Here is a 21,833-nt window from a genome sequence, read left to right on the forward strand (position 1 = left end):
CCCTACATCTGATAAACTCGATGCTTTTCTATACCCCTATGCCAAGTCACTCCACCGATGTATGTAAGTTGATTTCCTTCGCGCAATTTATCAATCGATCGATTATCGGGAGACGATCCCATTCTGCATTGTTGCCCGAGTTTAGATTTGATGCACGTCGCGGTGCTCGATTAATTCAGACTTGTACGTGTTGAACTCATCTCTCTTGTAGCGAGATCGTGACTCGTATAACTAAAAGATCACGTACCGTGACTCAATCGGATTACTTGCGTTTCTTGTAACAAAAAAAGAAAAGAAAAAAGAAAATAACAAAAGTGGCTTGCGATTATGTGGTTTTGAGAAATAAAAAGCCGGTAACTATTCAGTATATTGCATGTAAACAAATGCAAGAATTAGATAAATTTGAATAAGTAAAGCGATGATGAAACGAGAAATGAAGATTCACGCCGGTTTATTGAGAATAAATAATGAGCGTGTATAGCGAACCCTTGTATCATAATCTTCTCTCCCGAGATACATCAATATTGCGAGAATTAATCGCTCTGCGAGAATTAATCGCTCAGATAGCTACAACAAATAACTTATTTATATGTAGCTGCGCTTGTTGAACTTTGCGAGTGGGTCAAGTTCCGATTATATCCGCGGTTATAAACTGATGAAGCTAGAAATTAATGAGATAATTCTACGAAACAGATATGCAATTTATTTAATCGTCGGCGAAGATCGAATTAGGTTCCTGGAATACGTTTGAGGAATAAAATTGCTTTATAATGAAAAGAGAAGAGTTAAACAAGGTATTTTGCGATAACTCGGACGTAATTAGACATGAAGAGTAAACCCCCCGTAGAGTAAAAGTTAATGAATAGTTTGTCTTAACGCGTATAATTGGCTAAGAGTTATGATTCGAAGAATTTAAAATAAATAGGAGGCATTTTAAAAATATAATTTATATAATTTATATTTAGTGTCTTTATTTATATAATTTAATTTAGTGTCTTTACAATATCTAAATTAAGATATACGTAATTTTTCACACATTACATATAATTAGAATCAACATATGGAGACACTTCCAATTACAATTTCTGCTCAATATTTATACCAATTGCTTTATCGCGTCTCTCTTCAAAGCGTAATTGCGCATAATATTCGTTGATCGTCATAGCCTCTATCATTCATGACTTGATTGGTTGAGAAATTTTCCTCTCAACCGAAAGCTATATACTATACAGGATGAGTCATTAAAAATTGCCATTCTTGAATTCTAAGATATCTATCTTATAGAAAAATATTTTAGATGAAAATTACTTGATTTCAAGAGAGACATTCCTTGATTAGCTCGATCTTGATCCAGATGATTTTGATATTTTAAAAGAACCTTTGTTTTTTTAACAAAAGTGTATATATTTTATATCAATCGAGATTCTCCATTATTCTACGTATATAAGTATTAAAGTAAAATATATATATACGTATATTCTACAATTAAAAATGATAAAATAAAAATGACGTCAAAACCTATAAAGCAGCATCGTATAAAATAAAATCATGCTGATAATGGAATGTCTTTTAAAATCAAGCAACTTTAATCTGAAACATTATTCTATAAAATACTTATCTCACGAATGATTAGAAATGCCAATTTCTAGCAACTCACCCTGTATAGACATATAGTCAACGCGCCCGAGGGATTCTTGCGAGCCGATTACGTTTGCCTGTCCTAAAATAAAAGCAGGATCCGCTCCGGGACAAACTCGGGATGAAATCTACGGAAGGTGAGCCTGCGCGCGCGAGGCGCAGATTAGGTCTTCGATATATGTACGTACGATAGGACAGCGCACAGTAGAAGGAGGCGCACAGGTAGAGCCTGGCGTCAACTGCTGGGGTTTGTGGTGGTTGATATCGACCCGGGTCGGAGGGTCGTGTGGCGGCCTCAGGATCGCAGGGCGCACGCCTGGACGTGGCTACTACGGGAAGAAGGAGAGCGCGGCGGCGAAAACGGCGCGACAGACGGAGATAAATATACGGGGGTGAGTGCGGCGCCAGGGAGGGTGGCGAGGAATATATCGGCGACGATGTATATACGCGACCGTGGAGGAGGTAGGCCGTGCAGAAGAGGTAGTAGCTGTCCGCCGGTAGTAGCAACCCGGCTGGCTGGAGCACCCTACACGCGGGTGCGGATGCTGCGTCCTGAGAGAAGCTCGTCCAGCGCTCGACACGCGCGCGCGCGCGGGTGTACGCGTGTATGTGTGAGTGCGTGAATATTTCGGGTGTACGCGTTCTCAGGATAACAGCCGCGTCAGCGAGCTCGAGGATCCTGAACGCGGATTCCGCGTTCGCGCCTGACTCGCGGGTCGCTTGAGACTTGAAGATTGACGAAGCAACGAGCGGGATCACTAGGGGATCTTGACAAGTTCTCCTGGGTACCACGAGGGTATGTGTCCACGAGAAAACGGTGGCGAGGTTGATCGTGCCGTGATCGGTCGATCGTCCTTATAGAGGAGAAAGCGGCGATCGCGGAGATGCGGTAGAATGTGTGATGGTTGCGTTGCGTATGTTTTAATTAACGGAAGACGACGACGACGACGACGACGATTATAACATCGACGCCATGTCGCAGCGACAGGAAACGACGAACGAGGAATCCTACCTGAACTGTGGCAGACCGTCGAATCTGCTTAAGACAAGCTTCAGCAGCGCTCGACTCGAGAAGCTATATCGCGCCTCATCTCTACAGCAGCGTCGCGGCGGCCTCACGTGTTTCCTGATGTCGGCGATCCTGTACGGCGTTTACGCGGTGGCAGTGCCGGGTATCGAGCTGCTGGCGCGTAGCGTCACCGCCGCGTTCCTCAGCCTGAACATCGGCCTGCTGATATGGGCCGAGCACGGCACCAAGGCGAGGAATTCGCTCTGGTCGGTGGTACCGTGTATAGTCGGACAGATGTGGATCGTCCACCTGCCCGCACAGCTGTTCCTCAAGTCCACCAAGGTCACGCCGAGGGACAGCCTAGGCTGGATGTTGCTGTTGCTATACTTGCTGTTCGCCAGCCTGCCGCTCAAGCTCTGCCGTTGCACGTTGCTCGCGCTCAGCAGCGTTCTCATTTACTTCTTCGCCGTGATCGGCCTTTCCAGTGCGACATTGGAGGATCTCAAGACACAGCCCATCGACGTTCTGGTAGGTAACCGCGTAAATGTCTCGTCCGGCACATCCGTCGATCGGGAATCCCGCGATTGGGTTCTCCGGGTTGGCGGATCGTTAAGAGAGGGTTGGATATGAATTGAAAGCCATCCCCTTCTCTTTTCCCTTGCTCGAGATGGTGCTCGAGAGAATCGCGCGGCGAGGGCGTCAAAGTTCAAGCACCGTTGACGGAGGCGAGCCTTCTTTCGATTCGCAAACGCGTGAAACGCTCTCGTCGTTTTAATCAATGCAAGAGCTAATCCTGCGAAAGCTCGCGTAATTTATCACATGACCTCCTCTTCCATTTATAGCACCCCTCGATAGGATTATTAAAAATAACTTAAATACTCTCATATACATCGCATTCTATATTTAATGAGTCAAGTCCCTTCAATCAGACCTAAAAAAGGCGTGATAAAACAGCGTGTTTATAGAGTGCAGATACCGTGCTATATCGATGGCTGTCTCGAAAAGAAAAGAGAGAAAACGACACTCAAAAAAGTGGTATTGCAACTACAGCAAAAATTTTCTGGGTGCGCAAAATTAACTGAGGTACATAAATGATTAGCAAATACTGTGATATCGCATATGTTTCGCATTTAATCAATCTAAGTCACAGAGACAGAATTTATATCTGAACTGTTTGTGAAATTTAGAAAGAATGTTTTTCTGTGGCGCCTATCCATGTAAGGCCAATCATACTTGTTATAAAGTTTGACTGTGGTACACAGAAAAGATTAGCGGCAAGAAACAAATGAATATATAATCCTCACATCGAACATATTTGTATAACGCGCCCAATCTATCTAGCTCTTTTAAACAATTTCTCTCAATTTTTCGATGCTGCAGTTATAATTGGCAGTTATATTTCTCACAAAGATTGTTCTAGCTGTAGTATCGAAACTCATATTTATCCAATGATTAACATTGGGCAATGGGACCTAAATTTTCTAGAAGATATTATTAGAATATTGCTGCTATAAATTCTATATGTAACAGACAATATTCTAACAGATACAAAAAATAGCGATAAATTTTTGTTGTGACACCTAGAAATCTACCTATATCAGCAAGACATTTTTTTGAGTGGATAGGGACAATAAAATCGAGTACGCACTCTCTTCGCGAGATACGAGATCGTTTTGATGTGACGCGAGCACAATCGCGCGTGACGATGTGAAAAATCAAAAGCAACGAATAGCGCCCGTATTAATTGCGTTCAAGGGATAAAACGCGACACGCACAGAGGATGGAAACAATGATATCGCCGAGGCCGACATCGACAAACTAATTCACTGCCAACCGAGGACCGACAGCGCGTGCACCAACATCGATCCACACTCAACGAAGCGTATCACCGCTACTTTTACGCGAATACGCGATAATATACGGTTGCGAAAAAAAAGAGAAAATATCAGACATATTTAATGTCGCATCTTTTGCAAAAAATTCTCTTTCACGAGAAGGAATCGAGAATCGGTAAAGAAACTAGTATAAATCGTAATGTAAAATTCATTTCGTTCCTTTAAAAAGCTATTCAAGATAAAATCGATATGTAAAGAAAAAAATTAAATACACACATGCAAATATCGCGATGGATTTGCTTTTATTAAAATGGGAGAGATGTGTAAAATGAGTAGGCTACGCGAACGACATATTTAGAAGAGACTATTAATTGCAAATTATATACTATTTCTGGTCATAACTCTTGACCTTAGACACTTTTGCACATTGACGGTGATCGCAGCCGATGCGAGTTACGCTACGTTTATCGCATCAATACATGCATCGCATTGAGATCAAGGACGCTGCAAGTGAGTTCTTCTCCGCGATTTTTGTTGGCATCCAACCATCCAGTCATCCAGTGATTCGCGATAATTTAATTTTCACCTCTTTAGTCTTTTTTAAATAAAGATATAATTATTATTAAAAAAATTATTGATTATTTATTCACTTTACATGCTAATCGTAACTCATTTATTAAAATATTTACTTTATTATTAAGGAATAAAAAAGAAATTGTCCCGCTATTGGTATTAATATTTATCAGAGATTTATATTAATTTATCGTAAAAATATTATCTATCATTTCTTTTATTTTTTACCGTAAATAAAATTGTAAAATTATTAACAACCCGTAAAAATTGATACGTCCAATGTACTGTGCTCGGCATGTATAAGCCTATAGGCTTGACTTATCGATCCTGATATGCGATGTAATATCATTGCTGAAGCGATAATAGCATTGCAGTGTATCGCCAGCGAAGTTGAATTCGTATATCTTTGTTCCTGTTGATAATAGCATCGTATATTCAATACGATAAACTACAATTTCACAGAGTCAGTTTCAAATGCTCGTGACGCAAGTCCAACGAAAGAAAGATCTTTCAGAAAACCGAGAGACTTGCGAAGCGATTGCTTCATTTTTCACTTCTCGATAGATATTTTCTCTGTGATTTGTTTTTGATCGTGAAGAGAATAGCAGGATTATATATCGGATTACACGAAGAGTACTGGAATTCAAGAGGTTACAGAATCCGCCGAGATTGTCTTACGCGAGATATCGTATTATCTTTACTCTTCATTTATTGACGGGAATTGAGCGAGAAATAAAAATTGTTTTTAGATACAATATTGAGTAACCCACGCGCGTTTGTCGGTGCGAGAAATTTTAACGGATAATTGGCTCGTCATTGATCTAGCGTAGCATTGATATAGTAAACAGTACAGGTGCATCGACCGGGGCATGCGAAACTTTTGGCAGCGGATATCGTGTGAAAGCGAAAGCTGGAAGTAGACGTGCAGACACGTGGCTCTCGTCGTTAGTAACACTTGAGTAGAGTTTGGTCAATGGTAGTTTAAAATAGAGAGAGCGCGACGGAGATAGAGGCGCGATGTAATGAGAGCGAAATGGTGTGAAAGAGAGAAAGAGCAAGAGTGTGTGAGAGAATGGAGCTGGGCAACGATGCGAGAGGTTGCCTTTCGATACGCGACGCTCAATGCTTTTTCCCCTGAGAACAGAGGACCACCCGACACGGAAAAGTGACCTTGCGATCGAGATATTGACTGTGTTTGCTATTGACGGAAACAACGTTGCGCTGCTATTCTCACTCTCTTTCAGATAAATGTAACTCTTCTACCTTCATTTTTAGTTTCTCTGATATTAAAATATTAAATGTATTATTTTCTACAGGAAAACGTTCTAAAAATATTAAGTTTTCGATTCCACAAACGTAAGCTATAAACTCGTAAATTTCTAACGATTCGTCATCTGAATTTATTAAACGTTCAAAAAGAAGCTAAATTTTTTTATCTAGCTCGCGTCGCGAACTATATTTGCAATTAAGTTTTAATAAGTATGCCTAATGAACTCGCCGCCGGTTCTCGCGTCGCGACCAGTTTGCCCTCGCATAGCCAGACACACTCGTAAATCAGCTTCGTAAAAACGTCCTGTAGATCCTGACGGTGACACTCTTTGCCGGCGCCGCTATTTTGGGTGCTTGCAGCTACTGTCTGGCCGAGTTCCAGCAGCGCCGGGCGTTCCTGGAGACCAGGCAGAGCCTGGAGGTCCAGCTGATAATCGAGGAGCAGAGCGCGGAGCAGGAACGGCTGCTGCTGAGCGTTCTGCCGGAGCATGTCGCGGTCAAGATGCGACAGGACCTCGGCGCCTCTCTCGACACACAATTCAAGAAGATCTACATGTCCAGGCACGAGAACGTGTCGATACTTTACGCCGACATAGTCGGCTTCACCGCGATCTCGTCGACCTACAGCGCCAGCGAGCTCGTCAAGATACTCAACGAGCTATTCGCGCGATTCGATCAGCTCAGCGAACGGTATTTATTTTTAAAGTTTTCATTAGAAATATATATTAGTAATAGACAATTTATGTTTCACGTTAAATCGAGAATATGTGTCTTTAATACTACTAAATTTAACATTTTACTTTTATTACATTCTTGCGTCTTTTGCTTCAGTGTTTATCGATTTTATGAGAAAAGTAATATCACGCACAGGTTGAGAAATGCTGTTCTCGTAGGTAGTAGATCTTTATCGGAAAACCATGTGTCTCAATTCCGCTAGTAATTAATTTTTTAATTATTTACGAGGAGGAATCGAATTATATGCTGTTATTAGCGAAATTGAAATATATATTTTTAAAAAACACGTTGAGATGTCATGCGTCCGTACGCCGCAAAAAAGTTCTTACGATTCTATTACCCAATGTATATACATATTAAGCGAGGCTTCGCGTGCCATCAAATGCTAATCGTAAAATGACTCAGTAAAATGATAGAATTCCGTAGCTCGCGCGTTCTATTTCCGCCCCGGGAACGAAAATTGCATGCGATCACAACGCGACGACGATTGATTCCATTTCGGGCAAATTTCGATACATTTTTGGTTCGAGTCGCGCGCGACGCGTTAAGTAGAAAATTCGGCAAAATTAACTTGAAAAGAATTAAATCGGAGAACGTTGCTTCTCGTTCGAAGCTTGTAAGCGGCTTAAAAATTCGCGCATGCGTTCGCCAAGTGTTACTCTCGGGTACTACAATTATTGATGCGGATACTGATTAGAATCGACGCTCGAGCAAGCGTGTCACTCGTGTCGACTAACATCTAATTACGCAACAAGCAAAAGCTCGACAGTAGAGGTAAAAATTATCCCCGATACATTTTTGGTTCGAGTAGCGCGCGACGCGTTAAGTAGAAAATTCGGCAAAATTAACTCGAAAAGGATTAAATCGGAGAACGTTGCTTGTCGTTCGAAGCTTGTAAGCGGCTTAAAAATCCGCGCATGCGTTCGCCAAGTGTTACTCTCGGGTACTACAATTATTGATGCGGATACTGATTAGAATCGACGCTCGAGCAAGCGTGTCACTCGTGTCGACTAACATCTAATTACGCAACAAGCGTTGACGATAAAAAATTAAAATATTTCATTGCGTGAGAAAAAAAAAGCTGAAAGCTTATTTTATATTTATGGAAAATAATTTCATCTTGAAAAGAAAGAGAAAATTGTTCTAAATTCGTTGAAATCAAATTTTTCGGATGCAAGTCGAAACGAAAATTAATCTCGATGGGCGGGGATCGACCGGGGTGATAATCCGTGGTGGCTAATTGCCGGACATCCGGCCGTCCCATTAACGGCTCAAGCCTTAAATGTGACGTCAGCGCACGAACACTCGTAGGTGGTGTTACCGACCTGAAAGGTCACGTCTCCTGGTTGACCCTACGGTTCAAGGATCCGGGAGTGGAGACGGCGTTTCACGAAACATTGGAGACCTTCTCGCCTTTGTCACTCCTCGGCGGGCCTTTGGTGACGATGTGCGCGGCCCCGGCCTGGAGACTGCAACCCTGGGGACCGTTCACGTGGGGTGGTGCCGGAGTGGTCGCCCTCTTCGGGATCGTGCTAGCCGGGGCCACTTGTCTTAGCAGCGCCGTCAGGGCAACGTGGCTCAGAAGCACTCTCACGCTCCTAATGACTTTTTCTCTTATAATTTTTCTGCTATTGGACATGGTAAGAACTCGGACAGTTGGTCTTTTAATCGATACTTGTTGCCGCAGCCTGACTGCACTGAGAGATTGTATTCATTAGCAGAAATTTAATGATGCATGTAGTCATTTGCAGTAATATTATAATCTTCAACATTATATTTTTGACGCTAAATATTAATAAGATAAGAATAAAATAAAAAATATATTCATTCCAATATTTTCATTTTCTATTTATACTTCTCATATTTTTATTTTTTAATATCTAAGAGAAATGTCTCGATCTCTAGTATGATATAATATTCTTTTCTCTTGAAATAAAAACTGAAACAGAACCATAATATTCTATATTATATTCTTTCTTAAATACTATATAAGACATATTTCTATTTTGAATATCTCCAGAAAAAAATAAATTTAATATAACATAATTATTTATGTTTAATTAATTTAATTATCACAACTATTATGTTTAATATAACATAATATTATAATATATTTCTGATATAACATAACTCTGTCCAAAAATCTCTATTCAACAGTATTCGACATTATATTCTCGACATTAAATACAAAGAAATATTTCATCATCATTTATACTTTAATATCTCAAAAAGGCTCTTTATTTCTAATACAAGTCTTGCGAACCGTTATACATTAATCTCGCTGTTCGTAGACCAATTGTGCGATCATCGATGAGGCCGAGCCGCCAAAGAACATCTCGCTAATTGTAAGCTGGCGGTCCCCGCGATGTCCATATCCTTCGTATTACTCGTACATCGGCGTCCTCGCACTGATCGCCATCTCGATGCCAACGTACTTATGTTACTTGACCAAGGCGTGCCTGATGTATTTTCTTGCCGGCGCGCAGTCCTGCATCAACATTCTGTTCCTTGCGTCGAGCCTCGACAGGGAGGACATGGAGGATATGTCTGGACGATGGGTGCCCTTCCCGCTGAAATATTCATTGGCGACCACCCTGTTTATCGTCGCGACCGCGCTGATCATCGTGGCGAGATACGTAAGTGCAAAGTGTTTTTCTAAGGAAGATCTTGAATATTCTTTTTTTAGCATTTTTTTGTAGCATCCTTTTTACGTTAGTAATGATACGTCGGTATAATGGATTAATATCGAGTACGCGATTTCGAATGACGACGTAAATTCCTGCGTGTTTGAAAAAAAAAATCCGACACGACTGTGTCGATTGCTGCAAGCTTGAATGGCTAGATACGATCGCTTTAAATTCGCATGAATCAACTTTCCGTGCGTTACAGTTACAGTAGTAAATGTAACGGCATGCGAAAACGATCCCTTGCTCCGACGACATCGACAGGCATGTCGATAAAAGAACAATCAATTCTACCGGGTTTATAAAATCGTGTCGACGATCCAATTCGCGAGAGAGAGAGAAAGCCAAGCGTCATGTTGAAGAATCAGGTATCAAGAGCGGGATCGAAATATTATTATATAAATTGGCAACGATAATGTATTTTTAGAAATCATATATATATATATTGGATGATTGCATAAGTTCGTGCCCGATTTTCATAGATGGCATTAAGTTACTGCATGGCGGAGTTCTATTGTTTTCGTGTGGTAATTGTTGCTTACACCGAATAGATGACATTGTCTTATGTCAATTTAGCGTCAGACATTATTCAGATAAGTCCATTTGTGCATAAGAGAAATCATTAAAAATGGAGAACCACAAGGTGCATTTGCGGCATGTAATGTTACATGAATTTCGGAAAGGCGTGAGTGTTGGGATTGCACAAAAAAAATATTCAAACCGTTTATTTAGACCGCGCTCCTGCTCTCCGAACAGTCAAAAAGTGGTTTGGCAGATTTCGAAATGGTGATTTCAACATGGAGGATCAAACCCGCTCTGGACGGCCTTCTGGCATTGATGATAACATTGTGCATGCCTTAGTGGAAAGAAACCCAAGGATTACAACTGAAGATATTGCTAAGAGGCTGAACATCGATAATTAAACCGCTTTTCGTCATTTAATATAATCTATTGAAGTTTATATTTAAATCGGGCACGAACTTATGCAATCACCTGATATAACTTTATTATTTTTAATATTTTAAGATAAAATTATTCTTATTTCTCATATTGTTGCAATCGCATTTTATTTTGCATGCCGTAAAAATGAGATAAACGTTATTGCAATTTTCCGAAATAATTCAGCAATCGGTATCGGGTGCGAAATAGAAACATAATCCGTTTGCGGACAGCGGCGACAACGGCCGGGTTCAATCGAGAAATTGGACCTCGAGTAATTTGCGATTTTCAAGTGGGCTTTTCATGGTACATGAATGACATTCCACTCGCCCAGCGCGATCCTCCATCCGCTCTCTGCTAAAATCACCGAGAGAAGCAAAAGCAATTTCGCGTCAAATTTTCATTCTAGACATTTCCTCTCCGCCGTCACGGAAATACAAATCCCTGCGCTCCACGAAACGAGGAAATGTAGGACAATTCGAATGAAGATGCTCTTACATAGTTTTCTTATTATCAGCAGTTTTATAATATATATTCAATCACATAAAAATATAACACAAAAATTATTTTAACTGCGCCAAGTTTTAATTCGTCAAAACTTTATTTGATCGCACAAAAATATCGAGTGACAATTTCGTTGATAAACGAATTTGTCGCAATGTCACATGCAGGCTGAGAAGGCGCGAAGAATTCTATATGTGCGGGGACGAGAAGTGATAGCACAAAGAGAACGAGCGGCGGACATGAAGCGGAGAAACGGCGCGCTAATATACAACATCCTGCCGCCTCATGTGGCCGCCTATTTCCTGTCGCACGCGAGACACTACGACGATCTCTACAGTCAGAGTTATGCCGAGGTGGGCGTGCTATTTGCCAGCATGCCGAATTTCGCCGACTTCTACAGCGAGGAGAGCATCAACAATCAAGGCCTTGAGTGCCTCAGGTTTCTAAACGAGGTCATCTCCGATTTTGACGCTGTAAGTTTACCCTCGTATATTTTGCATAGCTACGCGATACTCATCTTCTTAAAAAAGAAGAATCGGTCTAAAAAATCAGTCCAATGCTTTAAATATTTAATTTTATAAAAGAGAAAATTCGCTTTTTTGCAAACGTATATTTAACAATTTCCATAAATTGCTTTAATCTCAATAAATATTTAAATTTGTTTCGATATTTTTATTCTCGTTAGATTCTTGATCAGAATAAGTTCAAGAACATCATCAAGATCAAGACGATAGGCTCGACCTACATGGCCGCCTCGGGGATAACCGATGCAATCGGTTCGACGCAATCGGAAAACGGTCCCCGGTGGGATCATCTCGTCACCCTCGTAGATTTCGCCCTGGAGCTTAAAAAGGCTCTGTCAAGTATTAACGAGCAGAGCTTCAATCATTTTGTTCTGAAAATGGGGATCAATCACGGGCCGGTAACCGCCGGTGTCATCGGGGCGCGAAAGCCACACTACGACATTTGGGGCAACACCGTCAATGTCGCGTCGAGGATGGAGAGCACAGGGAAGGTCGGCTGTATTCAGGTACCGTGGAGATCAGAAATAAATCAATGATATATTTTTATTTTTAATTTACTTCTTTATTTTTGTTGAAAATAATCTCTGAATATGAATATTATTTTATGGAGTGAGATCTAAAAATAAAAAAATAAACTTTGCAGGTTACTGACGAGACGCGGAAGATACTGGAGCCGTACGGTTTCGGATTCGAGCAGCGAGGCCTCGTGTTCGTCAAGGGCAAGGGACAGCTCTTGACGCACTACCTCGTCTCCAAGGACGGCGTCTTTCTAGATCTGGACAGCGATCTACCCGTTGAACCCACTCATCCGATAATCTATCAATAAATGTAATGAAGGCTCTAACTCAAATTCAAAAAAATCGTTGCAAATCTCCACGGGAAACGATTGAAAAGAAGTCCCATTACAGGGGACTTAAGCTTTCTTCGAAATGTAACAGAAATTGGATGTTTGTAAGAAAAATTTAATGTCCAATCTGACATTCGTTCGCGAAGCGACGAGTGAAAAGAGAGACGAGTTGTAACTTAGACGACATTTCTATACGTCGAACGAAATTTTCTTGAAGGACGTTCGGCGAGCTAAATGTATTGTCGTAGAGAACTCTCTAAATGTTAGCATCCTCGTGTCTCTCAGATGAAAGAGATTGCACACGGAAGGAAGGACGAAAAGGACCGGATCGGGTAGGATCGATGCCTAGATCGTTTACAGCTGTTCTCGAGTGTCATCGTACGTCACCATATCATCCATCGATTAACGTGAAGGGAGAGGATATAGTTGCGTTGATTACTCGTTATCACAATGTTTGCACGCACGCGTACAAGCGGGAATCATGCGTACATGCGTACGTTTCGCGAATGGCGAGAGTGTATGAAATTCGCGTACAGGGTATATTTGAAAAAAAAAATCGAAGAATAATAGGGATTCTAGAGACATACTACAGACCGAACAAAACGATATTTTGATGTGTCGCCGTGTAAATAGCAACAGATCCGTAGGTGAGGAAACACAAATGTAATATTGTTAACAGATGTAATATAATAGCAGATGGATGTGTTTGTCGGATGGAGCATCGAGAATCAGGATAACGTAGAAAACTAATCATTTCGTGTGTGGTAAATCTCGCAGACCTAACTTCTTTCTCCAAATTATACTGACAAAAAAGAAAAAAAACTTGCGCGGATTCACGATATTAGGATTTTCATTAATCTAGGATCTTTATTAGTACAGGTAATAATTAAAAAATTCGAAAAGAAAAAGAGAGGAAGAGAATCTTGGGAAAAAGATAGAGATATTAGCAAAACGTGGTTTCACACTTTTGGTTATCGTCGACATAACGGCATAATTTTATCGTTTATCCGATGATTCGAAATCAAAGTGTCATAGCGGAACGTCGGTTTACAAAAAACTATATATTCACCTTCCGGATACACGTCATTCGTAGAGCGCACAGCCGAGAGATATATCAGAGACAGTAAATATATAACTTAATAAAGGGAAAAAATAAAAGCAACAAACACTTACACACCCTAGGGAATAGAAACGTGTGCCGCATAAAAAAAAGAAGAGGAAGAAGAAAGTAAACAAAAAAAAAAAGAAACACAAAATCGCCGATACGATAGTAATTTATTTTTCTACAGCCGCCGAAAAAGTTTATCACCAGACCAAGATTACTCGGGTACGTACGTACAACGTGTACACGAGAAAACTTAAAAAAATTTTCTACTAATTCTTTCGTTAGAAAGAATTCGTTTTTTTTTTTTTTTTGTACGACGGCACAAATCCCGATGCAAATATAATGATCTCTCCCTGCGCGTGTTCAGGAGGTATTTTATTCAAACGCTCTTGATATCAGATTCTCGTATGACAATGCAACGTACTCGTGCAATACACGGTTGAATGTAACGAAAGGGTTGCGCGAGAGAAAGACAGAGTGAGAGAGAGGGAGAGAACGACTGAATGAAAAAATAAAGAAAAAAATAAGTAGGTATCGGCCTAAGCGCAAGAGAAACTAAGCAAAAGTCAAAAATAGATCTCTTCGTTGAGTGAGAAAGAAAAGCGATTTACTTCCAAATCTTTTCACGAATTTGCGTACTTCCATTTCCAGCCGATTTCTCGCCCGCATTATCACGCGTACACGCAACACAAACACAAAAGCATGCACACGCATCGATTGACAGACACAGTGTGTCATACATACATGTGTACGTAGATCAGAGAGTATCTCTTGTAAGATAGCAATAAACGGACTCTCTCTCTTACACATACATTTGCACATACTATGTTTCCGAAGGATCGATCGATACGCGAGGAATCGGAAAAATATGATCGATATGTGCCACTTGTAAAAAGTAGATCAAGAGAAATTGATAGAAACTCATTTTGAATACTTAATTCTCGAGATTAGAGATCATATTTCAATTTTTTTTTTATTTTTTTCTTGATTTAATTCAAAAAATACAAAGAGATAATGCATTGTAAATAGGAAGATAGATAGATAGATAGATAGGTAGATAGAAAGATATATCTAAACATTTTTTAATTGATCTCTGATATCAAAGAGAAATAGATTCTATTTTACAAATTTAGGTTTCTATTATTTTCTTTTGACTTATTTGTTTATTGCGAGATTATCAAACGAGCGGATGGCGAAACAGAAAATGTAAGATGCGCAAAACGATCCGCGTATAATCGTATATAATCGTGTAAAAAGAATATATCACTGTTGATATGTTAGCAGACTTTAAATGTGACGATCGAAAAATTCGAGGGAAATAAAAACACCTGTCATAAAGCCTGTTATCTTCGTAGAAGGACAGACAGGTGGTATGTAAAATTACGCGAGGAACTCCACTCCTGCATTGACAAGATAATAAATGGCATCTACGAGAAAAGTTTTTTTTTTTTTTTTTAAGAAAGTGCTCGCGTCACTCTTTTAAAATTTATTCGCAGAGATCCAAAGGATTATTTCGTCCATTCATCCGGCTTGGAAATTTGGATCTACTTCATTTTAGACTAAAACGATCAACAAGATTTCATAATGGCATTTTGTGAAAATAGTATAAAAATAAGACAAGCTTAAGCATCAAAGGCTTGGCCTAATAAGCGCTGGTTGTGGAAGTCGCAAGAAATTTAGCACGAATTCGAAAAATGAAATTACAATCAAGATAATCTTCCCGCGAACTCGAACGTTTTAGATTCTGGCTATGAATAAACCTGAGAATTTTCTATCGGCGTTTTGGAGCAGGACTTTGTCAACTTTTAACATTCAGATGTTTCGTGACAGAGAATCAAGTCCATCTCTTAAACGCGTCTAGGATTATTACAATCAAAGAGAAGAGTAGCGAGTGTTATGACCAATCTACAATGAGTCGTTAGTCGTCAGTCGCACGCAAATTGACCACAGTTGATTATTTCAAGAATATTCTTGAAATAATCGACTGTAGTTGGTCAATTTACTTATAACTAACAACTAACTCATTGTAGACCGGGCTTTAGTATTAAACGACATTAAACATCTTTGTAAATAATTTTCGAATTAGAATTCTGTGAATTTTGTGAAAGTAAAATGAGATTGATGGAAGAAGAAGGTCTGGTTGTCTACCTCTGCGGTTACGACGCCTAAATCGAACCCCTTTGTAATTTTCGATTGTTTATAACTGCAATGTTACTAATACACCAAGCCATTAAGATTAAATTCCAAGAAGAACAAAGAGGTAAAGAGGATTGAATTATAAGTAAGATTAAGAAGATTACCGCTAACTAATAATTTTCCAGTCCTTTTATTGTTTCTTCTTTTGCGTTTTACTGGGAAGGAAGAAAAGTAATTTATCGCAAAATGGGACGATCGAGTGGTGGTAGTAGTTACAACGTTTTACAAGCATTATATTTAGCGTAGACGGGGGCGGGGAGGGAATTACAAAGAGAATCGGGGGAAACGCTCTGATACGAGAGATCACGGATTCGTATATTGGCACGACTAAAATTCAACGCGCAACAATTTTACATCGCATCGACCCATTTTCCATGGTGTACCGGCTGATAACTCTCAACAGGATACTCTGACATGAGAGGATCTCTCAACAGAATATTGTAAGTACCATAATAAAAACGTATACCGCCGAAAATTCGCGAATACCACTCTGCACGTAGTGTAATCAATTTCATTTACACATTTCACATATGTTTAATTTTTTTTCTTATTAACTATACAGTCTTTATTCAAATACAGAGAGAGAGAGAGAGAGAGAGAGAGAAAATAAGCTTTAAAAAACATAAAATATTCCATTTTCATTTCCATTTAACTTTATTATCGTTCTATGGGTCGTGATCACAATGGAGACTGCAGTGTAATTTAGGTCAGCTCTTTTCAGCCGCCCTTTTCATATTTCCGTCTCTCCTCCCCTTTTTTTCACTCTCGAAAAGTTCTACGCTTGTTTCGAGTTAGTACTAAACGCGTAAAGGACTACAGTTCTATTAATCTTTTTCTTCCAGTATAGTATTTAAAAATGTACTATTGTAGAAGATTTTTTTTGTTGAATTTTATTTCTTTTACGCCATTCGAAGATCTGAGAACCGCGGATTAAAAAGAAATTGCAAAGAATGAAAATTAAATTTCTCATCTATGTAAATTCTATCATGGGAGAGACACGATTTCTTCGTTTGATCGCAAAATTTGCGGCAGCATACATTTTGTACAATTGTGAGGTATAAAGTAAATGATCAATTTTAACTTTAAATCGCGAAAATATCATCGTCTCATCCGTTTTAAATTCGTCGCGCATAATCACACAAAGGAGATAAAGAAAGAAATTGCTTTCCTTATGCATCGTAGTGCAACAAGTTAGTATTACATATATATGTATATATGTATATATGTATATTGTACAGTACGATAGTTAAAAAAAAATAGAATACGGCACTTTCGCTATGCCATGACGCGTCTCGAATTATTATATCTTTAGAAATTTCGTTGCTTTTTCGTACAGAGCGCAACATCGAAATAACAAAGAGATACGCCTCCGTAATGATCATAAATATGTACAATATATATGTATATGTATAGTTGTTTTGTATGTATATATATAGTACTTTATTATATATAAAACGAACAACACTAGGCTGTACGAAACAAGCTCAAAGATGCTTTCTTTTGAGCGTACTTCGATTAATACGCGGGCTTAAAACGAAATCGAAACCGACCCTAGGATCTAGCAAAAATAAAGATCGTACCCTTTAGAAAATTCTTTGATGAGGAAACAGTATATAACAAGCGAGTCGAGTTTATTTTTACTTACTGACGTAACGATCGATATCAGATTTTATAAAAATACATGATAAGCCTTAACGTCGATCAACAGCCGGTTTATGCTTTGAAAACTATTTCATGTCGCGCACGATATTAGATTTCGATTTAGTTTTAAACCGCGATGTGTTTTAGACAAAGCATAGACGATAAGCGCTGTAGCTTTCATAGATTAATTTCCCACTGTCGGAAGTTGCAATTCGTTTCCGATTGGAAGCCTCGACGGTCTCGCGAGTCGCGCTTAATATTATAATTTAATTGTGCCGGGAAGGAGCGCTTCCCGGCCGATTGTCACAAAGAGAAGTTATATAAAGCACTTGAACCGTCACAAAATTCGCGAAGAGGTCACGAGATTATTCGCTCGCATACGGCGTTCGTATTGAGATGACAACTCTGCGCGCGTACAAGGCACTGCAAAGCAACATGATTACATTATTCGGGAAAAAATTTCTGGATAGTCCAGTGTTAAGTTAAATAGTCAAATAAATTATAAAAATAAATAATATAATATAATATTGAATAGATATGACACGATGGATAAAAAGTTTTTTTTATTTTGAGCAAACTATATTTGTTATATATATGTTGTTATATTCCTTTTAATTAAAAATTTTTTTAATTGGATACAAGCGAATTTTTATCCAAAACGTGAAGATTTATCAATTTTTAATAAATGGTTTAATTAAAAATAAATTTACATCGAAAATTAAACGGGAAAAATTTCGTCATTTCAGTAGAAATTTGCATTAAAAATTCGCGAAATTATATTTTAGTAATTTAAAAAATGTGGGGATCCTTTAATAGCGTTTAATTTTGCGCAAGAATCTAGATTTGAAATGCGATGTAATCGCAGTTGAAGCATCCAGCTTGTTCGCCGGATTGCATAAAGCGCATCTCTCGAATCTTATCGCGCAGAGCAGACAATTCAACGAATGGCTCAATCGTCCTCACAATCGTCGCATAGTCGCAATCCGGGATTATTGACTGAGAGCCGTCCCAGTTATCGCCTATCAATAGAATGCAGCGAAACTTATTGTTGAAGGATATTGACACGACTCGTTGAATAATACTTTAACGAGTTACCGTAACTTGAAGTATCGATGAAAAGCAATTCAGCGCGGAAACGCTGTTCTTGTCGGCGATAGAGACCAAAGCACAAATTTGTGTATCCGTTATATCGAGATACTTTAGATGGAAAGAGCTCACTCGGGATTTCAATGATTAAATCTTTCTTGATTTTCCCGTACAATTATCTCTTTCGAGAAGACATACATTTCGTTCATCGAAATCTCCTTGTCGACGCCGATATTACTTATTCACATTCATCACGAAACGTAATTATTACACGTACATCACATATACTATTTGATTCGCATACTATTTGTCGATCCAACAACGGATCCTCGTTACGATTACCTTATCAATCACGCTATTTTCATTATCCTTCTCGCGTTCCTCTGCATGCATGGCAGCGTCGTCTCCATCGCTGAAACTTTATATTAGATATATTTAATACACACATTGGTTATAAAGAAAAAGAGTAAGACGTTGTATAAAATTTTTTTACACCCTGGCTAGTCGCATCTAGGGTGAGTCTAGGGTGATATCGACTGTCACAGAGTCGTATCATCGTCTGTTTCATTCGTCTTCCGTACAAGCGTTTATTTCATAATCGGAGAACTGGCGAATGTTTATCCTAAACGCGGACCGTATCATGTAGAACCTCCGATGCTTCATATAATGAATTTCAGATCTTCCCTCAGGCTCCATCAGACGTTGCCGCTGAAAGCATCGCTGGCGTCCAGACGATTGTTATCCTGCGTCGATCCGGGATAACGGCCTGGGGCCAGCAACCAACCTCACGTCTTGGCAAACTTGTAAACGACACCGAACACCAACACGCTCACCAGCATCAGTACCATCGCGGTCACTACCTTGGCGAAGGCGTTCAGTCCGCTCTCGGTGGGCTGTTGCGATCTTCCGCTCGGCATACTCTGCTTGGCGGCGAGACCGCGCGCCAAAGCGGGGAAAGCCAGGCTCTGGGTGAAAGTCAGCTTGTGGAGGGACTCTGACAGGGAGTACGGGCCTACGGATCCGCGGGCCGCAGCCCTCAACAGGGCATACTCTAAGTCCAGAGCGTCGAACATGCTGTATCTGTGTAAAAAAAGTTGGTAGGTATAATTAATATTATTTTTTCTAATATTTTATATTATAATTTAAAAATTATTTATACTACTTAACTCTAACTGGTTTTTTTTTTATTGTATAAAAAAATAGCTTTTTTAAGAATGCTTTCGCGACTTTAGAAGTGAGTACAATAATTCCGGTATGAGTTCTCGCTTTGAGATAAAAACACGGACAAAGTGTGGCAATGAAAAGTAGACCTTTATCGAGACGATCCAATGTCTCGACCTCGCGCAAAATCCTGCGTGTTCGCTCGCGAGATTACGAGAGATTGTGACAAACAAAAAGAAAAAAAAAACGGAATTGGGACGCGATTGACCTCGGGTGCGAAGAAAAGAAAAAAAGCGATTTTCTCGAGGTCCTCGTCGTAAAAAGAAGCACTCGATATTCAAGAACCCGTACGAATGCGAACAATTACATCGATACACATGGACATACATATGGAGCGCTGGCGTTTGATATACGTCATGAGATTGTGACAAACAAAAAGAAAAAAAAACGGAATTGGGACGCGATTGACCTCGGGTGCGAAGAAAAGAAAAAAAGCGATTTTCTCGAGGTCCTCGTCGTAAAAAGAAGCACTCGATATTCAAGAACCCGTACGAATGCGAACAATTACATCGATACACATGGACATACATATGGAGCGCTGGCGTTTGATATACGTCATCGACGTATGTACGTCCTGTGTGTGTATTAACGTACATCATGCCAAGGTCGTTCCTTGACACGAGTCAAGACCGAGTCCGGCGTCGAACGCGCAGCACGCGATAGATTATTTCTGACGTCCGGATCTCTAGGTCTTCGCTTGAGTCGCGCACACGCGGCCAAGGATAAGGCCGTTTCTACGCGAGTAAATATTTGTGACGCCGATCCTTTGAGTACAAGAGATAAAAAAAGATAAGACGTCTTTTATAGTAATGCTTTGACATCAAACTTGTCGCGACACTATTTCGAAATTCTATCTCGAACTCTGCCCACTTACCATAGTTTGGATGGCGAGAGAGAAATATCGTCTCTTATTTGCCACGATAGTAAAAAATTTTACGATATTGATCTGCTTTTTATTTTATTAACAACCTACGCGCGTGCCATTCATGTGACTCGGCTATTTTATTATTTTAGTTAGTAGATGTTATTATTATTGCTTATATATATAAACATTTAAAAAGTTTTATTATAACAAGTTTGTTAGAAATAATATTTTTTTAAATATTTTGTATTTTATTAAATGTATATAAAAACCAAAAATCATTCTTCAGCAACAATTCTCTTCAAGTTTTTGCTTCTAAGCTTCTCTAATAAATTTTATATTATTTTTGATCGTTTATTATCAATCATAATATCAATTATATTTCAATGGCAAAATTTAACTTTTAAAGATGCTATTTTATAAATACTTTTATTTGAGTAACATCTTTATGTGTAATCACATCAAGCAGAAATAAAGTTACTCTTGCACACTATTAACTTTTTCAATGTTCAAGCTGTCAAACATAATCTTCTGTACATAATCTTCGCTCGATGACAGATCGTTATTTTTAAAACCAAATGTTATAAAAAAAATATACAAGTTTTTGTATTATTATATGATATAAAAAATAAAAAATAAATTACCTGCTGCTGCGTCTTCTGTCTTGTGAGTGCATCGACACGATTGCCGAGCTCGGCATTGATCGCAGGCTGCTGGTGGTCGAGCTGGAAGGACTGGGCGGCGCGGGCCGATCTTCGTGGTCCTCGTCCACGGACGTCCTGTCTGGCGACGGTGGACTCTTCAGCCCTCCCGCGTTATAGTGGTTGTGGTGAAGATAGGGAAGCTGCAGCCGCGCGTGGTCCGGATGCAGCAGGCTGGCGCGACGTGACTGCTGCGGCGTCATCGCCGGGCTGTTGCAGGTGACACCGCACGGTGACGGCGACGCCTTTAATATTAACTCGTTAATTTTTACAAATTAGGAGGTTCCCATCTCGCGATAAAATGTAAATTGATGCGTAGAAAAATGAATTTCACTAAAAGTGCAATCAATCGTTCTAGAAAGGATCTTGAACACTCTTGCATTCTTCAATAGAAATGCAATTTATGGCGTTAAAAGGCATCAGCATTGTTCGTCTGATCAATTAAAAATTATTCAGAGAGAATT

The 21,833-nt window shown here is 39.5% G+C and overlaps 2 protein-coding genes across 3 annotated transcripts in view; one reads left to right on the forward strand and one right to left on the reverse strand.

The window, feature by feature from the left end:
- The first annotated feature begins 6 nt into the window (after positions 1–6).
- On the forward strand, positions 7–13,802 carry LOC115245547 (adenylate cyclase type 3-like). The gene is made up of 8 exons (XM_029823918.1): positions 7–3,175; positions 6,635–7,093; positions 7,815–7,833; positions 8,371–8,699; positions 9,351–9,695; positions 11,354–11,659; positions 11,872–12,216; positions 12,354–13,802. The coding sequence occupies exons 1-8, from the start codon at positions 2,612–2,614 to the stop codon at positions 12,534–12,536; spliced, it is 2,550 nt and encodes an 849-aa protein (XP_029679778.1). The 5' UTR covers positions 7–2,611; the 3' UTR covers positions 12,537–13,802.
- A 1,270-nt stretch (positions 13,803–15,072) lies between these two features.
- Positions 15,073–21,833, reverse strand: part of LOC115245408 — a 12,742-nt gene continuing 5,981 nt past the window's right edge. For both annotated transcript variants that reach the window (XM_029823718.1, XM_029823724.1), the window contains exons 3-4: positions 21,313–21,614; positions 15,073–19,665 (exon numbers count right to left, since the gene is read on the reverse strand). In XM_029823718.1, coding sequence (XP_029679578.1) covers positions 19,371–19,665; positions 21,313–21,614 — 597 coding nt within the window. In that variant the 3' untranslated portion in view covers positions 15,073–19,370. The remainder of the gene's footprint in view (positions 19,666–21,312; positions 21,615–21,833) is intronic.

This window comes from Formica exsecta, unplaced genomic scaffold (assembly GCF_003651465.1).
Source record: "Formica exsecta isolate Colony F162 unplaced genomic scaffold, ASM365146v1 scaffold122, whole genome shotgun sequence".
Taxonomy (NCBI): Eukaryota; Metazoa; Arthropoda; class Insecta; order Hymenoptera; family Formicidae; genus Formica; species Formica exsecta.